This window comes from Empidonax traillii, unplaced genomic scaffold (assembly GCF_003031625.1).
Source record: "Empidonax traillii isolate 1590-97213 ecotype Southwest subspecies unplaced genomic scaffold, ASM303162v1 scaffold113:size1526484, whole genome shotgun sequence".
Lineage (NCBI taxonomy): Eukaryota > Metazoa > Chordata > Aves > Passeriformes > Tyrannidae > Empidonax > Empidonax traillii.
Window position 1 is genome coordinate 1,212,113 of NW_020955306.1, and position 22,926 is coordinate 1,235,038.

General features: G+C 36.7%; 1 protein-coding gene across 1 annotated transcript in view; it reads left to right on the forward strand.

The window, feature by feature from the left end:
* Nucleotides 1–22,926, forward strand: part of DOK6 (docking protein 6) — a 240,685-nt gene that overhangs the window by 161,281 nt on the left and 56,478 nt on the right. The window contains exon 6 of the mRNA XM_027882863.1: nt 17,204–17,342. Within this exon, the coding sequence (XP_027738664.1) occupies nt 17,204–17,342 (139 nt within the window). The remainder of the gene's footprint in view (nt 1–17,203; nt 17,343–22,926) is intronic.

The window sequence follows — 22,926 nt, forward strand, 5'->3', positions numbered from 1 at the left end:
AAAAAAGATCAGTAGAGTGGTTTTGGCCTTTACTGTCATTCGCAGATGGACAGGAGTTCCAGTAATACTTCTGTTTTCTGGACATAGTGTGAGAGCAGAAACTCTATAGTGTAGAAATTTCCATGATGATTCTTTATTTCAGTAGCTGTATTCTGACTTTATTAGTAAGTTGAATATCATTACCAACAGTGCCTTATATGTATGTATATTAATTATACACATTTCCAAGCATAGTTATTATATATGTGATCTCACCGAATCCATGACTGTGTTGGAATATGTAACTGTGGAGGCTACTGATTTTTTTTTCCTATTGCTGTATGTTTTTTTACAATTTTTGTTTTCAAAAATCAATCAATAATCAAGAAGATAATTAATATTTTCATCAACTAATTTAAATAAGTAATAATAATAAATAATGGCCAGTCTTCGCGAACGAAGATCCAGGGAAGGTCTTTACACCTTCCAGCCTGCGCATTGGATTTTTTAGGTGAGACACGGTGTGCACGGAACTGAGCCCACCTTTTAATCCTAAGGTTCGTCTGCCGGGGCCAAGCGAGCTTGGACGGTGGCAGCGAGTCCTCAGGATGTAGATGGATTGCCTTACAGGGCTAACGAGCTCCGTCTGCCCGGGGAGGGGCCCCGTCCGGGAATCGAATCTGGGCCTCAGCGGTGACAGCGCCGCGTCCTTAACCACTAGACCACCAGGGGCTGTACTTCATTATGTCATTAATTAGGAAAAAAATTCTTGTCTTCTATAAAAAGCAATTGGTAAACAAAACCAAGACAGTAATATTGAAAGTAAGTTAATGGGGACAACATTCACTTGGAAGCCAGAGAATTTTCTTGAACTGGTGAATTCCTAGGGTACTTTGGTTCAAACCTTTAAAGCTATGATATGTATTCTTCACCACTTCTCAGCTGCACCCTTAATGAAATCCAAGGTACTTTTGGTGAACTTCTACTACTAAGGAAAATACACACACACACACACACATACACACACAAATATGTTTAAAAACACATATAAAATAATATAAATGTTTTCTTCCCAAAGTATGTATGTGACTAAATAAGAAGACCTGAAAGAACTATCCAGTTCATGATTAATGATCCAATTCATGAGTAATTGCTTTAATTTTTTAGATAGTGATGATTAACGCTGCTTGGATACAAATCCATGTGATAAATTTCAGAGTTTTTTTTTCACAAAGCACTTTGCTAAGGAGAAAACAAGCCTAATAATTGAAAACCATGTCACAGTCCTCCCAGCATTATCATACATTATGCCCCCTCAAGTCTTTTATTTCAGCCAAGTGTCCTCTCACTCTAATTTAAATTAACTAAAGAACTATTAAAATATTGTCACATAGGGGAGATGGAGAGCACTTTACAGGCAGTGCCTATTCAGTCGCTTTCTGGAAAAGTCAGGCTATTTTTGAGGTCCCACCATCTCCTTTAATCTTCCCTTTATTTATAAGGTACCAAAGCAAGGTTTTTCCCTTAGCCCCTGTTAGAGGAAATGCTATTAGCTACTGTGTCCCTCCTAATAGTACTTCTTTGCTATCACAGTAAGTTATTACTATTATTGCACTATTAATAATGCTGTACTCTGTGGTGTGTGATTTATTTCTGCTGTGAGTAGTCATTTGTCACATATTTTCTAAAAAGCTTCCATCTTATTAGAAAGAGGGGAGGGAGAGGTAGCATCTAATGGAATCTCTCAATCTCAGTGGCTCCAAACATCGTTTGATCTTTCTGACTTTTTGGAAGAAAATTCAGTCAGTGCTATAATTCACTGAGATCCTTCATCTACTTGACTACCCTGTCAGTGGCTGGAAAGTCAAATACAGCCTTGTATTCACATGGCTTGCTTGAACCAGCACCAAAGCAGATTTTCACATTTCTTTACTATTTTTTTTAATATTACCTGTCCAACTTGGAAAATATCCCTCCTTTAAATGGGACTTTAAATGGTCCCTGATATACTTTCTGGAAACAACATTTTTGGATGAATGACAGGAGAAATTTTATTTACCTGAAACGTGTGCTATTATGGATGAAATTTCATCAAGTTGACTATAAAGGTAAATAAAAATCATTATCAGTTATTGCAAAACCTGCATTTATTAGTATGCAGTATTTAAAATCTCAAAAGAAATTGAAACTGTCTGACCATAAGTATCATTTACAGTCAGGAATGGGATTAAGGGCAGAAAATTATATAGTCTTGGGGATGATTCAGTGAAAAACCCTGAAGTTCTTTCAGATGATGATTGAGGGTGCCAAACCTTTATTTGATGATGGAATAGGCTGGATCATCTATATTTCTGGTGACTTCCTCATCTAAGAGTACTGGCACTGCCACCAGAGAATAAAGAGCAACAACAGCGAAACAACAGTGGTCTGGAGAGAACCAGGGCATGAGTGAGCTGAAGCTGTTTTGCATACACACTAGACATCAAGTGGACCAGCTTGCTGGAAATAAAAGAAACTCAAGGGATTATTGAAAAAAGGAGGGAAAGTTTACGGGGTTGGGACACAGAATGGGCTAAGCGCATGGAAAAGGAGGAGATAGGAATGTGGTGATTAAGTGCATGGGCCAGTAAGACAGAAATACATAGGGAGGGACTGCTGAATAAAAGCAAAAAGGAGTTGGTTTCAGAATATGTGTATCATTAAGGAACAACATCTAGTCAGAAAGTGTAGAAGATAAGAGCAAAATAGCAAGAGGAGGTTGTCCAAGGTACGTGATTTCACAGGTACTTTGCCTTTTTTATCAGGTGCTTCTTTAAAGCCCATAGGACAAATTTCTTAGAGAGAAAAAAAAAAGGAAAAAAAAAAAAGAAAAATCAGTATGATTAGCTCTCAGCTTTAGAAGCACAGATGAAATGGAGGGCAGCCAAGAAAAAAGTGTTCCATGCACGTGGAAGTAGTGTCAAATAGCTGACAAAGAGGACCATCAGAGAAATTAGAGCAGAAATAGTAATACACAGAAATAGAAATGTATATTAGCATTTATTATCTTGAGACTAATATTCTGTCTATGATATGAAGAACAGCTATAATATGAATGTTCCAGATTGACAAAATGGGGAAATATTTTAAAAGACTTCTCAAATGTTACCAAGGATACTCAAAATGGTTTTAATGGCATACATTAAATAGCCACAAACATGCCCAAGCTATTACGTCTAAGTCTCCAGGGAAGACATGGTCACCTTTGCTGCATAACAACCATGAATATACCTTATATATCATTCTACATATAAGGGATTTGTACCCTTTCTCTTCTGCCACCAATACTGGGTTTTTTTTGGATAGCTATGTATAAATATTTGATCAAGCCAGTAGGTATTGCATCTATAGTTCATGGTTTTTTTAGCCCCAGCATACTGAATCATGGACAGAAGGGATTGACACATTCCAGTGTTCCGAGCAGTGCCATGGCTGTCATAAATTTCTTATAAAAGTATTGCTAAGTCAGTGTAGAACAGTAGAAGCCTAAACTCTGGAGTATTGAATTAGACAAGTAAGCTCCAGTGGAAAAGAAGTTTGTTAGTGTTTTTTTTTCACAGCAAAGGACTATGTCTTTTTTCAGTTTGCTTTCAGACAATGCCCCAAGTTCCCTGGGCAGATGGCAAGCATGCTGTGCTTAAAAAATTTATGCATTACAGAAGATAGATTTCATACTTTTAGATTCTACTATCCCATATTTCTTTGGTTTTCCCCTTTTCTGGCAGACCTATCAAGGTGCATTTCTTGTCAATTAATAGGACCTTAATGCTATGCAGAGGACTGACCTTAGGGAATATTTGCCCCAATACTTAGTGGCACTAACTCACAATGGCCACAGTTCTTGCCATTCTTGCTTAAATCTTTTTAGTTTAAGCAAAATGTGTCTTTAGCCAGTACAACATCAGCAGTTTCATACAAGACTCATGTAGATATTCAATAAAGAGAAACTAATCAGCATAACTGATGGCTGTTAATCAGAGGTGGAAATACACATTTATCAAAACATCAGAAAATGGATTGCTATTGCATCCCATGACGTTTTAGACAGAAGATATTATATGAGATAGGAGATACTATAGGAAAATAGATAAGGAGCCCAAGTGTGTAAATATAAACTGCAAATAATGCTTTCTGCTTATTTTTCATCCTTTTGTACTCTTATCATGTCCTTTTTCAGCATGATCTGAGCTATGTGATTATTTGTGATGATTTTCTTTCACAGGACTCTCTTTTTTTTGTATCTTACACCTTTTTCTACCCACTTACTTGTGTAATTGAAAGAAATATCTCTTTTTATGTAACAAAATTTTCAAAAACTAATTTGAGGGTTCTTAAGACCTTATCAAACTGCTACTCACCTGAATGCAACTGAAGTTGATTTTAACTATCAGGCTAATGAGAAATCTTTACAGAGAGTTTTCCCACTGCTGGAAGCACTAGCACAAGAATATCCCATATATAATTGCACTTGGAGTCAGAGATGTCAGGTGAAGGCACTGGGAGTTGTTTGATCTGTAACAGAATTGCTGCTGTTTGTATTTGAGAGAACAGGAAAAATCTGTCTATTTCACTTCTGCCTGGCTTGTGTCAAAGAGGAAAAGTTAAAGCAAGTATGAGAGAAGTCATGCTTTCTTTATAAATTAAATACCACATGTAGAGAGTTGGTGCAAGTTCAGTGAATTTTTTATGCTTGTGGTGGGGGTTGTACATTTTCTGTAATTACTTTTTGATACTATTATTGCACATCCACTTTACTGCTAAAGGCATTTTTTGACTTCTTGTCTGCATACATATCTGGCTAAAGTTCAGACCAAAAACATGGCCTTTAGCTAATATCTTCAATTCTTACTGTAAGCAGGTGAGAGATACAGCTTTGGGTTTCTTAAAAAAATCCCTGCCTTATCTCATCTGTAGTGCTATTGCCTATCCCTGAAGTTGCTGCTGTGACAGAATGCTTCCAAACTGGAGTGGATAAGCCACCAGATTTGATATTATTGATGATTGGTCCTTGGATATCATTAGCATATGTTAATTACTCAGTAGCGTACGTACATGGTATGGCGAGTGTCTCTGGACAACAGTGTGTGCCCATAATATTTGCATATGATTTTCTGAAAATTCCTTTGTGCCCATGTTTTACATCTGGCTGAGCTGGAGTTCATTTCCCCACAGTAGCCCTCACAGTGCTACCGTTTGCACTGGTAGCTAGAAGGGTGTTGATAACCCCCAGTGTTTTGGCTACTGCTGAGCAGGGCAGGCACAGCACCAGCACTGTAACATTTCTTCCTCAGTCAAGGGCAAGATCCTGGGAGGGGACACAAGCTGACCCAAAATGACCAAAGGGATATTCCATACCATATGATGTCAGCTAAGATACAAAAGGTAAGGCAAAGAGCAGGAAGGAACTGGACATTGCTGCTAATGGGAAATAGAGAATAAGCTGTGTTATCTTTCACTTCGCTTCTACATGTGAAAGCTTTTGCTTTGCTTTTGTTTTAATAAACTGCCTTATCCCAACCTACAGGTTTTTTCCATCTTACTCTCTCCTCTTTCCTGGGAAAGGGAGCGATAGAGGGGCTGGGTGGACACCCGGCATCCAGCCAAGATCAACCCACGACAGCCCACAATGGTCAAAGCAATATCTCTCATACCTTGAATGTTGAAAGAGTGACATTGGAAGAAGACAGCAGTGCTTAAATTGCTATCACAATAAAATCACAGTATACTGAAAGTTTCAGAGAATTGCTGACCGTAAATGCTTTAATGGCTGAAATCACTCTTGATGGTGCATTTAAAAGGGGAAGGGGTGGGGGGAACTTGAAATGCCTTATTTTGAAGTAGTCAAAAAACTCAGTGTGAGTCCTCAGTGTGCTCCCTTCATCATTTCTTCACACTTCTTGTGTCCGACTTTTGGAATGAGAGAATGCGGCATTCATTTTTAATAAACTGGAAAACTGATGTTTTAGATACATCTTATAGCTATATATGTGACTACTTCACCTTTTTTTTCCTGGTTCTGTGGCTCCAAACATGGTTCTATATTAATTCCTTAATAATTTTTACTACCATTGCCTTCACAATGTTCATCAATCAAAAATATTAATTGCATTAGTTCGTTCCTGTTCAAGCCTTCAGATATTTTCTCTTCTTTCCTTAATTGGATATATTTGATCAAAACACGGGAAATATCTATTTTGTATGCTAGCTGTCAAAATAAAATGTACAAAATAAAACACAGTATCTGCCTCACAGTAGGTGCAATTTGTTTCCAATAGCATTCAATGCACAGAGAAGAGCTTAATGAGGCATTATAGAACAAATGCACTTGTAGATGATTTAAAATGTTTAATTCTTAGTATCATATTTATAGACATGTGCAGATGCAAAACTGGGATTTATTGTAGAATTAGAACCACAAGATTACAGAATGGGTAAGGCTGTTAGGGACCAAGTTTTTTTTAACGTTTTGGTTAAGCATGTTCAGGTACTCCAAATATTGTTGGCAGTTCTACAGTACTGTCCAGGGTCATAGCTTCCAAGCATCCCAAGTTCCTCAAAGATGAAGTAGAATTAACAGATATACCTATGCAAACTCAACCCTTGGCTGTTACTATGCTAACATCTGTTAGCTGGCAAATGTCTTCTTAAAAAAAAACCAGTTACTTCCTGAGAGAGAACTGAGTTAAGTTCAGAATTAAGTCCCATTGTGTTCAGAATTCATGCAGACTCGAGTATCATCTGACAGAATTTCCATCTCAAACACCCAGGGCAAGGAGTAGTCCCAAACATAACAGTGACTGTAGGGCTTTAAAAGAAAACAAGGGAAAAAAAAAGGAAAATAAAGATCTTGGATCACTAGGTTTTATTGCTTCTATTATAGCAAGTAGTGATGTGCTGCCACAGGGCTCCTGTATTATTACACTATCATTTATTTTAACCAGTAATGGCCTTATTTGGGTTTTATATCTAACATTTTTGTATTTGTCAAAGTCAAAGGTATTCATGTAGATTAATGGTGTTTCCCCTATGCTACTAAAGACACTGAAAGAAACTGAGAACTATTTTTATGGGCTGTATTTGTCTTCATTGGGGAATAATAGCTCTTAACAGGGTTCCAGGAGTCCTGTAGCAAATATCTGTATTTGAATACGGTCCCAGATTCCGTGTCTTGGAACTTGTATCTCTCTCATTCAAAAGTGAGGTGAAAAATAGTAGTCAAACCGTGATGACTGAAAAGGTTTAGTCAGAAAAATTTAGCTAATAATAGTCTTTTCAATCTCTTTATTTTTATCAAACTTATTTTTCTCATTAGTTTGCTGTGCAGCCAGCCATAATGTCTGCTTCTGTACTAAAATGATAATAGTAATATATGAGTTCTTGGTTTGCCTTTCACAAAGCTGGTAAGAATAGATACTCGTCCAAGACTCTGTTAAATAATATTTCATCATTATCAACAAGACCTGAGCTTAAAAAACTAACAGAACTAATTATCTAACAGCATTTTCATGTTTGCTCTGTTACTTAAACTGTCAACACTGCAAATGTCTTGTGTATTTAAGAATGTCAGCAATTTTTTTTTATAAATGAGACTCTTTCTTTAAAGAAAATGTTGCATTGTCAAAACTCTCTGTTGCCAAAAGGTTGTTTTGCTTATACAAAAGCATTAATTACCTACATTAGTTTCCTAAATAATATGAACTGAATACTGACACGAGGGTAATTTGCTTGTGCAACCTAGAGCATTTCTTACTTAGAGCTGATGAAGCACAAACAGCACAGTTCAATTGTCCCCTTCAAAATGTCTAGGTTATATTTTATGAAATTAGTCTATATGCAGGAGGAAACAAAAAATGTGGTTGTAGTAAAGTATTTGTATTTAACTTCTCAGGCTCCAGAATATTTCTTCTAGTAGTGAAAAACAATGTCTTGGGTATTGGGTGTATTGGTTTTGTGTGACAAGGCTTTTGGAGCAGGGGAGCTACAGAGGTGGCTTCACTGAGAAGCTAACAGAGCCAATGCCAGACAGCTCCAAGACAGACCTGCTGCTGGCCAAGGCCAAGCCCATCAGTGATAGTGATAGCCCCCCTGGGATAATTTATTTAAGAAGGGGGAGGAAAAAAGACCTACACAACTGCAGCCAGAGAGAGGAGTCAGAATATGTGAGAAACAGTCCTGCAGACACCAAGGTCAGTGAAGAAAGCAGGGGAGCATGTGTGCTCCAGGCACTAGAGCAATTTCCCCTGAAGCCTGTGGTGAATACCACTGTGAAGCAGCCTGGCTCCCAGTAGTCCATGAGGTCCACAGTGGAGCAGATATCCTTCTGCACCCTGTGGAAGGGACCCTTGCCAGAGCAGTTGGCGAATGACTGCAGCCTATGGGAAGGACTTTCACAGGAGAAGTTTGTCTGTTGTGGGAGGGACTCCATTCTGGAGTGTGGGAAGAGTGTGAGGAGTCCTGCTCCTGAGAAGGAAGCAGCAGCAGAAACAACATGTGATGAACTGATCACATCCCCCATTCCCTGTTTCCCTATGCTGCTGGAGGGGAGGAGGTAGAGAATAAGGAATAAAGTGAAGCCCAGGAAAGAAGGAGTGGGTGGAAGGGTGTTCTTAAGATTTGGATTTACCTCTCATTAGCATATTCTGATTTGATTGGGAATAAATTCAAATACTATCCCCTAGTCTGCTTTGCCCATTACGATAACTGGTGAGTGATCTCTCCCTGTCCTTATCTCGAATCAGGAGCCTTTCCTTAAATATTTTCTCTCCCCTGGCCAGCTGAGGATCAATACATCACCTTTGGTGGGCACCTGGTATCCACCCAGAGTCAACCTGTCACACTATAGCTTAGTTTCTAGGATGTAGGACATAGAAAACAGAGCCTCTGCAATTACACATGGATATTTTTCATAATTGCTCGTCAACCTCCACATTCTACCTTTTATGCATTACTTCAGTAAAGCCCACTTTTCTGCTTTTTATACTGTAACTAGCTTTGAGAATTATTTACTATCTTTAACTATTCAGTACTAGTTAATTTTATTCTGATACATCAAAGTAATTAGTATAAACAAGAACACTTTATTGATAAGAACTGGGAAAGTTTAGTAGTAACCAAATAAAAGTGGATGAAAACAAGTCCCAGACAGAATCCTTCTTCTAATCAAAACTGAATCTAAGGAAAGAACCTAAAATATGTCTTTTTCTGCTGTGTCTTATGATAGACAGGGATAAAGCTTGTGGAAATGAAATAGAGAATTGCAGTGCTAGTGGACAATCATTCGTATAGTCCAAAGAAATTCACAGCCTGCTTTCTTCACTTCTATTAAGCAAAAAGTGGAAAGCATCTGACATGTAGGAATGGGTTGGTGTCCCTGACATGCCCCACTTGTCTAAATGTGCTATCACAGAGGGCATTACACAGACAGTGACTGTAGAGACAGCATAGGCAATGAGAAAAAGAAGAATCCCAAGAGGCATAATTACCAGTTGTACTGTGCAGAAATCTTTCCTGTCTGATGAAACATAGAGAAAAACATGTTTTCATGAGAAGATTTTTGTTTCTGGTATATTATACCGCTTAAATGGTCTTTTTGTTTAGGCAGGAAAAGCAATAATCTTATAATGAAAAAATGTTATTCACACACAAAATCTCCCTATAGAGGGAAAATATTTAGGGTGTCACATCTCTGCTTGGAAAGACTAGCAGTGTATTCATCAGACTAGCACATAAGATTTTTGTTACCATGACTGCATATAATATCTTAAAAAGATTTGCAACTTGGAATGCATTAAGATCCTCTAGGAAATATTAGAAGAAAGGACTGCTGGATTCCTCTGAGTGGTAGAGTCCCACCTACCTGGGAGCAGATCATCATCACACATTTTCACTCCATCTGTGAACATTTTCCTCCACAGAATTGCAAATTGTTTTCATTAATCGTCTTAGTAGGAAAGTTACATTGATAGCATGGAAATCCTTTAGTTCATTTATTTGAAAACACTGAGGATGACTCAAGAAATACAAGATCTGACCTTGAACAAATCTTCAGGGCTAAGCTCCATGATCAAGTTACTGAGCCATATCAGAGGTATGGTAATACTTGAATTTCCTTGTATTAACTGGAGCCAAATTCAAGGAGATTCCACTATCTATATCTCATGAGCATGTTCAAGAGCAGTGGAAAGTTACCCACCTCAGCTTAAGTGCAATAACAAGACAATAAATGTTATGGAGGAATGTCTATAGTTGGCAATTAGTAGCTATCATGCATAATTGCTTTTTCATGGTGTATATTCTTGCCAGTAAATAACTGTCATTAAGGGGGACAGGCAGATGCCTCATATATCAGAACATTTTCACTATTTGCTTCTCAGATCATAAAATGGCCAGGATATCCATTTGACACTCCAGATAAAACTCTAAAATGCTGACAGCAAGGCATAGCAGTTTAACTCATTATTCCCATAAGGAATGCATAACAGACCACACTCAGAGTCTCTGTCTATTTGTTCTGGATGTTGCCCTTCATATAATTTCTGTGCTTCACATTGTTGATCTTCATTTTCCTTTCACATATTTTTCACAGGACTTTTTCCTAGCTTTCACTGACCTTGTCCCAACTTGAGGTCTTTCTGACCATGTCTGCTGTCAGTCGTATATGTGAATAAATTACACATCACACACATTTCCTGTTAATTGCCTTCTCTCTGCTTCACCCGTAGACCTTTCCTAGATCCCATACATATTCTGTTTATGTAGTTATCTTTATTGCTTACTGATTCCTTATTTCTTATTGATTCTTAGTTCTTATTGATTCCCCCTTTTTAGCCTGCTCTGTAGTAAGTTAGGATTCTTACAACCATTTTCTTCTTTCTTCCTCTGTTTTTCCATCCTTTCCACATAGAATTTGACTTACAATTTCATAGAAGCATACATAGTTTAGTTTTTAGTTTTCTTGATAAGTATTCCTAGGTATAAAGAGAGCTTTTTATCTAAAAATTCTCCTGCCACAAAGAGTTTATTTGCTTTCCTTACTTTTTTGTTTTGTTTTGTTTTCTCAGAAAAGAACAACTTTGGCAAGTAAGCAAGCTAGAATTTGTTGAAGGCTGGAATGAGCAAAGAATTTGGACACTTAGGGAAGCTTTGCATTCATTTTATAGTGAGGTCTGCTGGTTGGCTGGCCTGTCTTTAGTGTATGTTTTGTGTATCTTCCTTGCACACAAAGAACAAACAAGATTTCTGTCAAAATGGCTTAGTTCAAGTTAAGATAACAACAAACAAGGAAAGAACAAAAGTTAGTATCCACAAGAGAGATAGTGTTCATGTGTCTCCACTGATAATCTAATTAAAGTGGAGGCAAAAATTCCTATAGTTTCCACCACTTTCTACAAAATCAAAGCTATAGCAACACAAGAAATAAGTGTCTCAGTTCAGAGTTAAATACTGCATACCAATTAGGTTTTTTTCATGACTGGCAACCACAGCTTCAAACCTTTAAAAGAAAGGCTGACTTTTATTTACTGTTCATCTTAAGAGTAACAGGTCTGGTCTCATATGTGGCATCCGACCATTTCTTCAGCATAGAGGAAATAAGCACTAGCTAATTAAGCACTTCTGAGGTGGATCAAGAGCTGGCTGAGTGGCAGAGCTCAGAGGATTGTGACAGAGTAGTAGAATCCAGTTAGAGGCCTGTAGTCAGTGGCATTCCCCAGGGATCAATACTGGGTCCTGGACCCCCAGAACTGGACACATGATGACCTGCTACCCTTGCAACCAGGAGGTCCAATGGTATCCTGGGGTGCATCAGGAAGAGCACAGCCAACAGACTGAGGGAGGTGATCATCCCCTTCTGCTCAGCCATCATGTGACCATATCATATGTCCAGTTCTGGGGTCCTCAGTACAAGAAAGACAAGGAGCTACTGGAAAGAGTGCAGTGGAGGGCCACAGGAATGATTAGGGATCTGGAGCATCTTATGAGGAGAGACTGCTGGAGCTGGACCTATTTAGTCAAGAGAAGACTGAAGGGGATCTCAATACATATAAATATCTCAAAGACAGGTGCCAAGTGATGGTGCCAGAATCTTTTTGGTGGTACCCGGAAACAGGACAAGGACCAGTGGCCATAAACTAAAACACAAGAAGTTTCACCTCAACTTGAGGAAGAACTTCTTTAGTTTGAGGGTAAAGCACTGAACAAGGCTGCTCAGGGAAGTTGTGGAGTCTCACTCTAGAAACATTCAAACCCCACCTGGACACATTTTCATGTAACCTGTTCTAGTTGAGCCTGCCTTGGCAATGAGGTTGGACTAAATGATCTCCAGAGGTCCCTTCCAACCCTAAATATTCTGTGATTCTTTAATTCTGTGAACCTAATTTCTAGGCCTTGAAGTGTCTGAGTAAACTGCTCCACTTCTTTAAGGAAATCACTTTTCATACACTATGTGTGTAGTATGCAACAGCAATTGCATCCAGCTTCGTAGTGGTAACTTTTAGCACTCTGATTACTGGACAGTACCTGTTCATGATCTGGTAATTTAAAAATTCGAAGTCAATTTTTATTTTAAGAACTAGAAATTTTAAACTAAAAAAGTGGTTATGTATTAGTTCTTAGTAGCTATAGTTATTAGTAGTAGTTATTAATAGTAAGCGTTTAAAGTATGTTTTTCCAGTTCCCATTTGAGGATCTTTGACCTTTTTTAATTAATTTTAAGTAATTTGATACATTTTGAGTATAGAAATCAGACATTATTTCTTTAATCCTAAATTATTTGTTTGTAAAAAGTTGGTAAATTATTTATTTGTAAAGATTAGATGTAGATATATGAAGAGTAAAAATTTTTCTACTTACAGTTGCAAGTTATCTTTTATTTTAAAACAAAGAAATAATTTTTCTTGGCACCTCAGTTTTCAGGCAACCTTCATTATCGCGAAAATGCATTTTATCCTTAACTGAAATAGTGAAATGAAGCTGAGATGTCAAATTCTTGTCCTCTCATGCAGTTTCCTGAATATTGCACTATGAAACTTTTAAAACACTTCAATCATGGCATGGTAGCATGAACTTCTATTCAGCCAAAAGTGCTGTTTTTAAATGGTGGTCAAGTCAAGTTAACAAAGTTTCCTTTTTGAAGGGAATTCTACAAGGTTAAAATATAGTATTGATTCTGATCTAAAAGACTGAAGTTATATAGTGAGCAGAGGCGGTGGGAAACCATTATATGAATTTAGTAAATGTTGAAAAAATCTGACAATAGTGGTGGGAAAACCTCTTTAACTTGAAGAGAAATTCTTTCTTGAATAAAAGCAAGAGCTTTCACTGTTGATCTCTGAATCCAGGTTGTCCTAGACCACAAGCTTAGCTCTCACCTTATCCCTATTCTTTCTCCTGGCTCTTGAGCCAGATCTACTAACAATGATGGTTGTGAAAAGCTGTTGCAGCATTTTAAGAATTTTAAAAATTGCAATTATTTGCAACACTGTTTATCTACTGGTGTCATTATCTATCCTGTTATATCATTCTGTAATAATACAGGCAAAAAAAAATGCCCTTTCCTATTTCAGTCAAAGCACTTCATACATTTTAATGCAATGAATCCTTAAATATCCTAAAGCATAGGTTAATGACATCGCTGTTTTAAAGTTGAAAAACACAGAAATGGATCAGCATTTTTCAAGCCCCCACAGTCTGTAAGTCTCTCATAAAAAAATTAAACTGTACAAAATCAATGACTTTTATTGACAGTGAAGGTCATACTGAGTTGGTAGAGCTGCACTGCTTAACTGTGACAGTACAGGAAAATAAGAGGTCCACACCTTTGTCCTGCCTTTTCTCTTAAGTGATTTTAGGGCATGGAAAATTATGAAATGCTATTAAATTGGCAACTGGTCGACCATGTGTTCTTTGAACATAGAGAAATTTGAATTTTCTCACAATTATTTCATTTTTATTTGGAATAAAACAACACATTAACATGGCTAAACCTGAAATTGAAGCTTTATATGGATGGTTATCTGGCATCTAAGAGGGCTGTAGAGAAAATGGGCTTTTGGTTTACTGGCTTTGTTTTGCCTATAAATAGAACAAGACAAGAAGTCTTGTTTCAACTCGTGGGCTTGTCCATTCCTATTGGCCAGATAAGTAAAGGTCCTCTGCTTTTTCAGCAAAACCCTTAAGTTTAGGAGAGCACACTTACCCCCTTCACTGTCCCCATCTCCATCATACTTAGGAGTGCTTCTATTTTAGTCTATGTTTCCTTGTTCTAGAAAGACTGAGACTAACCCTCATGATGCTACTGATCTTGGTTTGTAACTGGAATAGAACAGAAAAAAGACAAGGCAACACTAGACTGGACTAGAATAGACTAGACTAGAAGGTCTAAACTCAGATTTTCATCTGATCAAAGGAATACTGTTCTGAGGAGCTGAACAGGAAAACTTCACTCTGGCAAAGGGATTAATTTCCTTGGGAGACAGATTAGTAATAATAAACTTATACGGATGAAAGAAAGGTTTATGCTAACAATTTTTGCTGCTTTTGCCTGGCTCAAGTGTGCCAGATAACAATGCTTCATTCTGGGGGCCTTTAAGTCCTGTTAAACTTAAAAGCGAGTTAGGAGAATTCAGCACTTTAAAAAATAATACCCATAATTTTTCTCCACCTCCGATTTTGAGCAGCTGTGTGCGCATCATCCATCATTATCCAGGGGAGCCCACAGGAGACAGCTGCCATCAGCAGCTTTCCAGCGTTGGCATGACATGTCCACCACAGCCACCTGTTGAGGTTGGGAAGCAGGGCTCCACAGCACGGTCCTGTGAGGCCAGGGCAGTGCCGCAGCCCACACCATTGCCTCCACCAGGGCTCACGCAGGCACTACAGACCCTCCTCTCATCAGCAGCACTGCTGGGTTCGGGTTTGCATGCTGAAAACACACAGCTAAGTCCTGAATGTTAATCATGCCCCATTGTCCGCTTCCTTGTTTTTATCCCTGTAGGATTTTTTCATCTGCTGAAACCAACAAAAAGATCATATTTTCCTTCAGTTTTCTGAAACCCCATCATTTTTTCCAGACTTTCCATTTCATGCTGTTTGAATTTTATTAAGATCTTTTCACACAAAAGCAGAGTACCAGCTATATAATGCCCTGAGGGATCTGGAAGGCTGTTGCCATAATGTCACAAAACTCTGGAGACATTTTATTTCTACCAGAAGCTCTTTGGAGGACTGTGGCTAAGGATATAAAATATCTTAAATGTTTACAGCAGGGATCTTGATCTCCATTGGAATTTAATACAAAACGTTTTTTTTTTTTTGTTTTTAATCTATGACTGGGACATCATGTTAACACTGATTAAGTAGTATGTGTCTACAAAATGAATTATATTATTTATATCTTGCAATGAAGAAAACTGGGTTTTATTCCAGAATTAGGAATAATGTCAATATGGATAATATTTATCATATATTCTTAGGACTCTGACTTTCTTTTCAACACCTCAGTCAATCATTTCTAACTATTTTCACCAGATGTTTTCCAGAAGCACCTCTGTTTACTGTTTCTACCTCCAATACTTTTTATCCTTCCCAAACACAGACATGCATAAGTTCTTAGTAGGAAGCTCACAGCAGCATGTCTCCTCCAGTGAACAGGGAAACATTTTGTAAGTGTTAATAAGGTTTTGTTTTCACTGGTCAACCTTGAAATCAAAAGCAACTGCTGAACACCCAGCAGTCCCTTATATAGCTCAACAGTCCTGTTAAGATGACTTTTGAAATAAAATTTAGGACAAAAAGATAAGTCTCATGAAAAAAATTATTCCATTTCCTAAAAGCTGTAATATAATAGTGTGTGTGTGTGCATGTAACATAGCAGGATATATATATATATATATATATATATATATATACAGAAATTAATTAATTTGATGTGAAAATATTTTGTAAAATCTAGTGTATGAATAATCATACAGAATCTGGGATGCAAATGCTAAAGATATCAATATTTAAAAACGTTTTTCAATTTTAGACTATTTGGGGCACATTTTCATAAACTGTTTTGTAATTCTATATGTTTCAGGCTGTCTGGGACCATGTTGAAGGCGCTGAGCCTATTAACAAAATTCGACATTTCTAAAAATAAGAGAAATATCCAAAACATTAAAGGAATCTGGTATTTTAGGCAAATCTAAATCTTTCTATTGTTGAGGCATGTTATGCATCAGTGACTCAAGTCCTCAAGTCAACAATTTTCTGTTACAGATAACTGAAAATCTTTATTGGAAGTATGAGGTCAAATAAAAAGGATTTTTGAAATTCCATTCTAAAATTGCAAGAACTTTATAAAAATACAGAAATCAGATACTGATAACATGATGGAACTACTAATGCAAATCCATCGAATTGCAGCACTGTTTAACACCGTACACACCCTCCAACAATAATCTAACATTATTCTCCATTCCAGTTTCCTGTATTACCCAGTACTACTCTTCTTCCTCAGAATAATACCTCGCTGATACCATGGACATGGATAACAGCAGTTGCTTTCTCAAAAGAAGAAAGTAAATTTTATTTCTGGAGGATTTTTTTCATTATTAATCTTCTTATATGAAAGAAATACTGTTCCTATTCTCAAATAGACTTTTGTAGAATGGTTTTTGTAATTATCAAGATAGCTTTTGATGTTGCCTTACATAAATGCACTGAGATAGTTATAATTTAACCCTTTTCATGCTGTCTTTCCATACATTAGCCATAATAGAATTTTTAATTGGTCAGTGTTCTTTAAAATGTCAGCTTTTCAAATTCATGATGTTCTATGTTCTTGTGGCATCAATTGATTAAAATAATTAAATTCATTTCCCACTCACTCATGCAGACATTCAGAAAAATGCTGGTAATAACTGACTCTATTACCAAAAGTTTTTATTGCATGCTAAAGCTTGTTTTTCACTATCCAGATGATGACTAAAACTGAATTTAAAGATTACATTCATGAAGTTCTGCCCATCTCTTGGAATTTTTCTGTCTCCAATTATAAGAATAACTGCAAATGTTTGGAATTTCAGAGTTTAACTACAAAAGTTGACATTTTCCAAAATAAGACATGTACTTTTTATAGTAGTTAGGAAAAATTTCACAGTACTCAATTTTTTTTTCTTTCCATTTTACCAAAATCTCCCTGCAGGATGTGTGACACAGGAGAAGGGCTGTTCACGTTTCAAACACGAGAAGGAGAAATGATATATCAGAAAGTCCATTCTGCAACACTGGCAATAGCAGAGCAACATGAAAGATTAATGATGGAAATGGAGCAGAAGGCAAGGGTAAGGTCCTTTCACTAAAAATCTTTAAACTTATAAAAATTGGTAACAAACCAAAGAATTATGGAGTAACAGCAGTCTTTGGATTCAGCTTTAGCAATGGTACTACCTAGGTGACAGCATATGTGTTCAGTTTTTCTTAATGCCTGAAAGAAATTATTTTCCCTACCTTATGATAAGCAGCAATACAATGTAAGTTCAAAAAGACTTATTTTAATATTAGTAGTTCAGAATTTCAGATTTGCACAAGTTATGTTAAAGTGACTACTAGTGAAAAGTTTAACATTTTTTAAGACAGTAAGAAAAAAAGTTTTCCCTGTGTGCTTAAAAGTAGAGTTGGTCTTTAATAATTGTTCTGGAAAGCTACTTTTCAACTGTGCTTTGAAAATATTTTTATATTCGCCAAAAAGGAAATATGTGAGGAGACCAGGGAACCTGGTCTGCATGCTTTTCTTCTCAGATTGCCATGTATCTTCTTCCCTAGAAAGAGACTTGAGGGTAATTGCACCATTTCCAGTGATTTGCTCTACCTTCCTTTCCTCATGGTCCTATCCCCCCACAATCCATGAGTGTCAAAATACCTTCTTCACAGTCATAAGACAAAGACTCTTGCAAAGAGCAACCTTAGACCCTAGTGTTCAACTTCTCCTAATTATTCCTCAGAGAAGTCTATCTTCTTCTATTCACTGAAAAATAAACTTGAAAAATGCTCAGATTTCCACACAAGTGTCTTATGTTGAATGTTCCTCTCAGACTCTGCATGTCTGTAAGAAAAATCTGAGTTGAGAAGCCATAAAAAAGTCATTTTTTGGTGGTTTCTAGAAAAAGATAGATGAGTTTTTCCATAAAAGTAGACAAAGCAGGATCATTTGCACAGTAGCTGAGATGACAAAATTTGGCCAAAAAACACAGGAACAGGAGAGTTCACAATCAAGATTACAATAAGTTTAGGGATACAGGAGCAATTGCTGGAAAGCCCAACACAAGATGGAATAAACGTAAGTGCATGTGAAGTAGTAGAAGGGCTGGCAAAAAATAACCTAATTCTATTGGGCAAAAAGTGATTGAATAATAGTCAAAAAGCGGGAAAAAACATAATTATAAATATTTTTTCCTTTAAAGTGTCTGCACCAGTAAGAGAAATTAGAACATTTTCATGCTGCCATAGTAAGCATTTAGACCAGGATCACACAGGATTTCCCTTTCATGGAACCATCACTTTCAGCTCTTCCTGTCAATTATCAGCTTTGCTGCTTAGTAAAATCATTTCCATTCTGCCATCGGATGACTTCCTTGAAACCTCATTTATGAAGGCTGTGGCCATATGGTACGTAATATCAAACTCCAAGAGCAGGTTGAGAAATAGAAATGACTCATCAGCCACATCGTGTACGATGCACTTGGCTCCTGGATGAGGCTGCACTGTGATCTGCAGAGGCAGATAAATACAGGCCCACATAGACTGCTGTAGGCTGCATGGAAACTGTGGGCTGTGTAAAACAGACTGAAAAACCTGATTTTATCCTTCTGCTAATAAGCTAATGTTAGCTTGAATTTAGAAGCTCTGCCGCTCCTGCCTGACAGGGTAATGAACGTTTGAGGGGCCATCTGTGTCATCTGCAACATCTGAATTGCATGCATATTCAAGTTAAAATCTGAAGATATCAAATTGGCTATGTATGTGTTACGTAGCTTTTATTAAGTATAATTGCTTCTCCAATATCTAATTCCAACAGTTTCACAAATACCTATGTATATTTTTCCATAAAATCTGAAATTGAAGTGCAAGTAAGAGATTATAAATCAGGGATTTAGCTGCCATAAGTGTCATTCAGTGTATTTTTTTACTAGAGCGACCTTGATGAACTATATAGATAATGATTAGTTTTCATAATGCATATACAAAGTGCATCACCTTAATAAGAAGAAAAAAAGGAAAAAAAAAAACCACAAAACACACAAAAAAAACCACCCCAGAAACAAATTCTGGCAGAAGAAAAAAAGTAAAATTAGTTTCTGCCAGCAGAGACTTATCAGATAAAGGTATTACAGGCAGCCACAGGCCACGTTTACTCCATTTATGGACGTCTCTGAACACAAAAATTCTGTTTCTGAATGCTAAGCAATAAATTCATTTTTATGTTGAGAAATCTTTTACTCAAGCTAAGTAACATGCTGGATAACTATGTTAATAAAAGAGAGACTTGAGAAGGAAACTAATTCTTCCCATTAGTGCATGGACTGGAAGCAAAATTGTTCTGTGGCAGCTCATAGAGCACCAAGTCTGCGTCATTTTCACCTCGAGCAGGAGAAGCCCTATCAGTTTAGACAGGCAGTCATGTGCACACTTTCATCTTCTACTCATTTTCCTTTCAAATAATCCTTTCAGTAATCCCTTCATATTATAACATGGAAGAAAGACCTGAAATACGACATCAGTAGTCGCTGACGTAGGTGTGGATTTGAGTTGGTTGTTGATTTTATTGAGATCAAAGCAGACTGGATTTTATTCAAATATTACAGCAAAGTGGGCAGTGATCTAATTTAGCTCAGGTGGTTTCCTTGATTAAGTTTGAAACATTACACTGGCAGAGTGATATTGTTTTATGCTCACTTTGTTTGGGACAATAACAAATTTGGGCTAATACTGGTACTTAAATTTAAATTCTTTTCTGGGAAATTGTCTTTATATTCACTTTTTTCAGTCTTTATTTTTTTGATGAATCAGTGTAATACAGATGATAATTCTGTTTTATAGTAGTTTTGCGTGAGAGAGGGCAATATTGCAGTGTTTTGTTAGTGAGCTTAGTTTCAACATAACAAGTTAATTAAAAAGAACAATTATGGTCTTTCTATTTACACTATATTATTTTTTGCTGTTTTGTTATCTATAGGAGAGTGTCAGCAACTCTATTTTTATCATCTGAACAATCTGCATTCTTAAAAATCTCCTGGTTTTCCCTCCCCCTCCCTTCTCTGCCCCCTATCCACCTTGTTTGGATTTTTTGTATGTAACATTTAGAAATGTAGTTGGATTATCAGTCTTGAAATTACTGTGAAAATAAAAAGTTTTAACCTCAAGAATAGCATGTATCCTCACTACCTGGAGTGTGCTGTTGAGCATGGAAAATGCATTTCTGAGTGTCTTAACAGCCAGCTCTATCACCCTCCTCTGTCCCCAGGCTGGACTGCAAGCTCCTTCATCTTCCTTTCTGTTAATTTAGGTACCTATCAGACTCAGTGTGTTCAGTTCAGTTTGTTAATTTGACCAAAGAAAACCCCAGAAACACCGTACTAAAAAGAGAAGGATTCTGCAGGTTTACTGAGCTGAATTGGTATAGAGGCAGCAGTGAACCGTTAGATCTTGTCAGTTGGCCTGTCCAGAGGAGAGAAGGAAAAAGAATAATTCATCCTGCATAAATGCTTCACCTACATAAATGTTGAGTCTCCTCTTCCTTGCAAACAGGAAATAACGTTAGGTTTGGTCATCTTTTCTTAAAGAATCTCAGTTCAGGTAGTTTTCATACACCAGCGTCTGAACAGTTGTACTCAGCAGCACCTGTCTATCTAACCTCTGCACCAGGATGACAACATGGCATTGGAATTTTAACACCTGATTTCCTCTCTAATGCCAGCTTTGATCTTCTGCCATTCAACTTCCACTGAAAATACTCCTGATGTAACTTCTGCCCCCACTGTTGTTCAAGTGTATAAATTGAGAGGTTAAGAACTGTAGATTTCCTGTGTTATGACTACACATATGAGGGAGGCATGTTGAGGAAATACTCATACCTTTGTAGCCCTATAAATTACTTCTTTCAAGAGTTGCCAGTAAAAACTTACTATGCAATCTCAAAAGAATAAAAATTTACAATGTGTAAAAAAATAAGTCTAAATAAGGTAGCACTAAAGTTGATGTTAACCAGCTGGAGTTAATCAAACATGAATAAAACTGAAGTATAAATGCAGGAATAAATGATAATGGCCCAAGTTTCATAAGTTACTATCACTGAAATTTTCTATGACACTTGTTTTACTTTAGAGAGCACAGCTATAAAAATGCCATTTTAGATTATGATCTTTTTAACATTTCCCAGAAGATAAATACCTCTATGAAACATTACATCTCTATATTTTTCGTTTATTCTCACTATTTACAAGTCTTGTCTTTAAAATTCAACTTAATGTAAGTGAAAAAGTCATCATAATAGATTTCTGTCATTTAAAAAAAGATAGTATCAATGACTTTATATATTATTTCTTTTAAAAACATTATTGGAGGGAAATAATAAATGTGTCAAAGAAGACAAATATCAAGCAATAGAACTGGGCTTAAGGAGAGGTTGAAGAGGAAGATGGTTAAGAAATAAGCCTGAGAGTCATTTGAGCTTTCTCTTTCTTATCTGAAAAGAAAAATGAAGAGGGTAACAGTATTTCATAAGACTGGTCTGAGGATAAATATAAACCACATATTGTCAGACGCAGTATTAATAACAAAGTAAGCAGAAAAAAGAAGGTTAACGTAAATTGCCTTAGGATCATAAAACAACAACTCTGAATCTGGAGAAAATAGCATTGGTTTAATAGGAAATTTTAATTTATTTTTTGCTCTGTAAACAAGTCTGTATTATCTATAGCTTCACATATTTTGAACCTGATTACAACCTAAATACATACTCATGAAACATTATGGGGTCAAACATCGTCAATAAACATATTAAACATTCTAAATTTTAATTTTTACATGTTTCAATTTGAAGCATCCTGCCTTTGCCACTGCATCTCCAGAGCTTTGACTGGTTTATTTATGCCTTTGTGCAATGGCATGCCTATCACATATCATCTTCAAGTTGTGAAGTATAGGAAATACTACTGTATGCTGCTGACCCAATGAATGTATGAAATATTTAGTCAAATACATTTTATATGTTTTCTGGGCTTCATTTCAGCTCTGCAATTTACTTAATATAACAAAGCCCCTTTATGCTGTAATTCTGCCTAAGTGCATTTGAGTTGACTCAATACCTGAAGGAGAAACAGAAGAAAATTCTACAATTCATTGGTGGATGATCCCATGTCATGATGCATTGGTCTCTTAGTACATTTTCTTTGCTTTCTAAATTATGTATAAGCTCAAGTACTGAAATTCTAAATGCATATAGTCATTCATAAACTCATGTACTTTATGTAAGTTAAAGTATAGCCTCAAGTCAGTTATTCATTCATACTTAGCTCAATATTGTTCTGTACTTTCCATCTGAAACTACTGTATGATGTTGCTGTATAATGTTTCTTTAGAAATTTTATAACCCTGCAAAAAGCTGGCTGCTTTATTACAATACATAGCTGGTGAATGGTTTACTTGATTCACGCGGGTGTTGTGAAGCTTTTTTCCGTTATAAAATTGAGTAAAGTAGAATAGAACAGAATATTTCCATTGAAAAGGATCTGCAGCGACCATCTAGTCGAATTGCCTGACCACTTCAGTGCTGAGCAAAAATTAAAGCATGTTAATGTTAAGGGCATTGTCCAAATGCCTCTTAAAACACTGGCTACCTTGGGGTACCAGCCACCTCTCTAGGAAGCC